This window comes from Petaurus breviceps, unplaced genomic scaffold, assembly GCF_028583685.1.
Source record: "Petaurus breviceps papuanus isolate PSGF00001 unplaced genomic scaffold, PetGlider_PUasm1.0 185, whole genome shotgun sequence".
Taxonomy (NCBI): Eukaryota; Metazoa; Chordata; class Mammalia; order Diprotodontia; family Petauridae; genus Petaurus; species Petaurus breviceps.
This window is the reverse complement of record NW_027185797.1, coordinates 25,619,340-25,623,522: the sequence shown is the minus strand read 5'-3', so window position 1 is coordinate 25,623,522 and position 4,183 is coordinate 25,619,340. Positions and strand designations below refer to the sequence as shown.

General features: G+C 55.2%; 2 protein-coding genes and 1 long non-coding RNA gene across 10 annotated transcripts in view; 2 read left to right on the top strand and 1 right to left on the bottom strand.

The window, feature by feature from the left end:
- Positions 1 to 4,183, top strand: part of RPL14 (ribosomal protein L14) — a 264,687-nt gene that overhangs the window by 121,933 nt on the left and 138,571 nt on the right. The window lies entirely within an intron of this gene.
- NOD1 (nucleotide binding oligomerization domain containing 1) overlaps positions 1 to 4,183 on the bottom strand; it is a 49,524-nt gene that overhangs the window by 15,317 nt on the left and 30,024 nt on the right. For all 8 annotated transcript variants that reach the window (XR_011168448.1, XR_011168450.1, XR_011168449.1 and 5 more), the window contains exons 4-6: positions 2,270 to 4,091; positions 2,076 to 2,159; positions 780 to 863 (exon numbers count right to left, since the gene is read on the bottom strand). Coding sequence is in view for 4 of the 8 variants with exons in the window: in XM_069088622.1 (XP_068944723.1) it covers positions 780 to 863; positions 2,076 to 2,159; positions 2,270 to 4,091 (1,990 nt within the window). In the remaining 4 variants the exon portion in view is untranslated. The remainder of the gene's footprint in view (positions 1 to 779; positions 864 to 2,075; positions 2,160 to 2,269; positions 4,092 to 4,183) is intronic.
- The window catches only part of LOC138161738 (uncharacterized), a 10,822-nt gene continuing 10,538 nt past the window's right edge, over positions 3,900 to 4,183 (top strand). Inside the window, exon 1 of the long non-coding RNA XR_011168453.1 lies at positions 3,900 to 4,033. This is a non-coding gene — a long non-coding RNA (uncharacterized lncRNA). The remainder of the gene's footprint in view (positions 4,034 to 4,183) is intronic.

Genomic DNA, 4,183 nt, shown 5'->3' with positions numbered 1-4,183 from the left:
TTACTGTGTACCATGAACTGTGCTGAATGCTTTGTGATTATAATAATACTGTTAGATAATGGATGACATTTATGTAGCACTTACTGTGTACCATGAACTGTGCTAAACACTTTACAAATAATATGTCAACTTGATCCTTACAATGGTACTATTGTTATCTTCATTTTATAGATGAGGAAACTGAGGTTAATGACTTGCCCAAGGTCACACAGCTAGTGAAGGTGAGGCTGGATGTGAACTTGGGCCCAGTGTTGCATCCTCTGTACCAGTCACGATACATAACGTATCATAGAACCCCAGAACCCAAAGGTATCGGGGAGGCCAGCGAGTTTGACCTGCATCTAAACAATGGTCTCCTTGACAACACAACATCCCTGACCAGCAATCATCCAACCTTCCTTCAAAGAGGTCAGCTAGTGACTTGTATGATGGAAAGCCACTGAATACAGAGTCAGAGGACCAGGGTGGGAAACCTGCTTCCCATCTGCTAATCATGTAGCCTTAAAAAAAAGTCACTGCGTCTCTTGGAATTCCAGTTTTTCTAACTGTAAAATGAAAGAGGAAGAGGGGGGAGGCAGGGAATTGAGGCAGATGAGCTCAAGAGCCCAGACCCAGGATCCAAGGCCTCTTGACTCTGAGACTATCTCCTACCCAGGGAAGCCTATTCCTTCATCTGGAATTTTAATGATGCTTCACCAGGCTAAGGGAAGGGAGGAAGGGTGTCCCATCCCCACACCAACCAGACAGCCCCTCCCTGCAGACCAAGGCAGTTAACTCACTTCAAGTGTGTGAGACTCGTGCACTCCTCCAGGATCTTAGCAACGTATTTGGCTCCAATGTTGGTAATTTGGTTATTGTATAACCTTGGAGAGAAATCACAGTTTGAGGCAAAACTTTAGGGCGTCTTGGCATGGTCTGGGGGCTTTAACAAGTCAAAATTCTGCGATGAAAAAAAGCACTAGGTCTGAAGTCAGATGATGCAGGTTCAAATTCTGGCTCCATCACTTACTATAAGTATAATAAAAATAATAATGATAATAATACTAACTAGAACTTTACAGTGTCTTAAGACACTTGCAAAGCACTTTTCAAATATTTTATCACTTTACCCTCAAAACAGTCCCAGAAGGTTGGTGCTATTATTATTCTGTTTTACAGATGAGGAAACTGAGGCAAATGGAGGTTAAGTAATAGGCCTGGGCTCACACAGTTGGTAAGTTCTAAGGCCAGATTTGAACTCAGGTTTTCTGGCCCAGTGCTCTAACCACTGCAACACCCAGTATGACCTTGGGGGCGACATGCTCCCCCTCTCGGCCTCACTTTCTTCAACTATAAAACGAGAGAGGTGCACTCCATGACCCTGGAGATCTCTTCCACCTTGAAAACTAGGGTCATTTAAAAACAGGAAATTTTTATTGGTCTCTTGCGTTTTATTTACTCAATATCCCTCTCCTTGCCCCCCCTCCCAGGGAACTATCTGTTATAAAGAATTTAGAAGAGAAAAATCAGTGAAACCAATCCATGTATCAAAAAAATCTGTCAATACATACAATGTTCCACACCTGTGGACCTCCTTCTGCTTCCACACTCACAGCTCCATCAAGGAGCACTTTCTGGGGCAAGCTTGTTAGCTTCTCTTCCTTCCTTCCTTCCTTCCTTCCTTCCTCCCTTCCTCCCTTCCTTCCTTCCTCCCTTCCTCCCTTCCTTCCTTCCTCCCTTCCTCCCTCCCTTCCTTCCTTCCTTCCTTCCTTCCTTCCTTCCTTCCTTCCTTCCTTCCTTCCTCCCTCCCTCCCTCCCTCCCTCCCTCTCTCTCTCTTCCTTCATTGTAGGGTTGTCAGGGAATCTTAGACTGCTAGCCCTCAATCTGTCCTTGGAGGTCATCTGGCTGCCTCCCCCCATTTCACAGACTGGGAAGACTAAGGCCTTCAGGAAAGGAATTGACTTGTCCAGTATGACATAGCAGAGTCAAAGCTAGAATACAAGTCTCTCTCCTCTCTGGACAATGTCTTTCCATGGGTTGTTCCCCAAAACTGAGGCTCCACACTCAATGTCCCATCCGTACCCCAGATACATACCCCAAATACGTCACAATTTTGTGTTTCGTCAGCTCCTCATACAGCACCTTGACGCCAGAGTCGGTGATCTGATTCACACTGAGTCTGAAAGGAAACGGGAAATACACACATGATGGTGAAACTGGTCTGGCCCAGGTGCTGCCACTGCAGGGGGCAGCACTGCCCCAGCTCTGGGGACTGGAAGAAGACCTCACCTGAGGACCGTGAGGCGGCTGCAGCAGGGGCGCAGCTCCTTCACCCCGTAATCGTTGATGTTGTTGTTGTCCAGGTCCAGGGCCAGCTGCTTGGGGAAGTGGTTCAGGACAAAGGAGAGCGCGCTGCAGTCAGCAGAGCAGGCGTTGCAGTAGGTCAGTTTGATGTAGTCGGCGCAGATGCCGCGGGCGGCCAGCTGGCCCACCTTCTGGCTCTGTGTCTCGTAAATGCAGCGCAGCATCCAGATAAAGGTGGGCATGGCCTGCACCTGGATGAACTCCTCCGTGTGGGTGCGGGGCAGGCTCTTCAGGTAAGAGCGCAGGCTGGCAAACAGGTGCCTCCAGAGGGCCCTCCGCTTCCTGCGCAGGGCCCCTACTGGCACCAGGTGCCGAACCAGCCTCTGCTGGGCCTTGGACAGCAGCCCGCATAAGAAGAGGTTGGTGAACTGGAAGTGGTCATTGTTTCGGAAGGGATCCTCCTTGTCCAGGTTGTTCCGCCCGAGGCAGCTCAGCCTGAGCAGGGGGAGCGGGAGGGAGGCTGCCCTTCGCCCCCTGGGCGTCCACTCCCCGAAGAACTGGAGCAGCTCCCTAGTGCTCACCTTGTCGTCGGCGATGAGGAAGAGGGCCGTGAAGAAGGACTGCATAGTGATGTGTAAGAATTCATAGGCCGGCTGTTCTCCCGTGGGCCTGGACTCGGGCACAGCCCGCACAAAGCCCAGCTCGAGACCCGCCTCCTGCACCTCAGAGGCCTCCACCTCCTCCTGGCTGAAGACGAAGAGATTCTTCAACATGCCCCAGTGCGCGAGGCGGCCCAGGGCGCGCAGCGCCTCGTGGCCCGAGCGGAAGGTCTCCACCTGGCTCCGCGTGTTGCGCTGCAGGAGGCTGGTGGGCACGGTTCGGTTCAGGTGGGCCTCCGTCATGAGCAGGAAGATGTCCGTGAGAGTCAGAGTCTGGTCGGGCTGGTGATGCGCGCCCTCGTGGGAGCCGTGGAAGTGCTGGAAGCACCTGAAGATGATCCAGCAGAACAAGGGCACGGAGCACAGGGTACCCAGGTGGGGGCTGGCATCCAGCTGGTTCAGGACTCGCTGCTGCTGGGCCGGAGCCGGGAAGAACTTGCAGGTGTAGGCCCGCAGGTGGCTGGGGGAGAAGCCCCGCAGCTGCACCTTCTTCCGGACCAGGGCCCGAGGCAGCTCGACGCCGGGGCGCGACGTCAGCACCTTGGCCGCGCCCTGGAGCAGCTTGCCCCGCAGCAGGCTGGCCAGCAGCGCCAGGGGGTGCGCGGGCTGCAGCGGCGACGCTGCGTCCGGCACCCGGCTCAGGTCGAAGGCCGAGTGCAGCTCGTCAAAGCCGTCGAAGGTGAAGAGGACAGAGCGAGGGAAGCGCAGAAGGAAGGCGAACACGGCGTCGGGGTCCAGCTCCGGGCAGCAGCTGTGCGCGAAGAGCAGGTCCCGGAGGCTGAGGGCCGCGCCTGGGCCGAAGCAGCCGAACGTGCGGCAGCGGAAGGGGAACAGGAACTTGGCGCCCGCCGCCAGCTCCTCCCGCGCCCACAGGTTCTGCAGTTTCTGCAGCAGCACCGACTTGCCCACGCCCGCGTCCCCGAAGACCAAGACCGTCTCGCCCTCCGCGTTGATGACCCCCGTGGCGTCGTCCAGCAGCGAGCTCAGGCTGCTCACGCTGCCCAGGCTTTCGTTGCGGAAGTCCAGCAGCTCCATGACGTTCTCCGTGTAAATGTCCGCCAGCAGCATCTCCTCCTTCTGACTGTAGGAGGTGAGGAATTTGGAATCCCGGCCCCACTCGGAGCGCAGTTTCTGGATGTACCTGCTCACTGGGGGGGGGGGGGTGGCGGATACCTCACCTCCTACAGTCAGAAGGAGGGGGGGGGGGGGGGGGGGGGGGGGGGAGGGGGGGGGGGGGGGG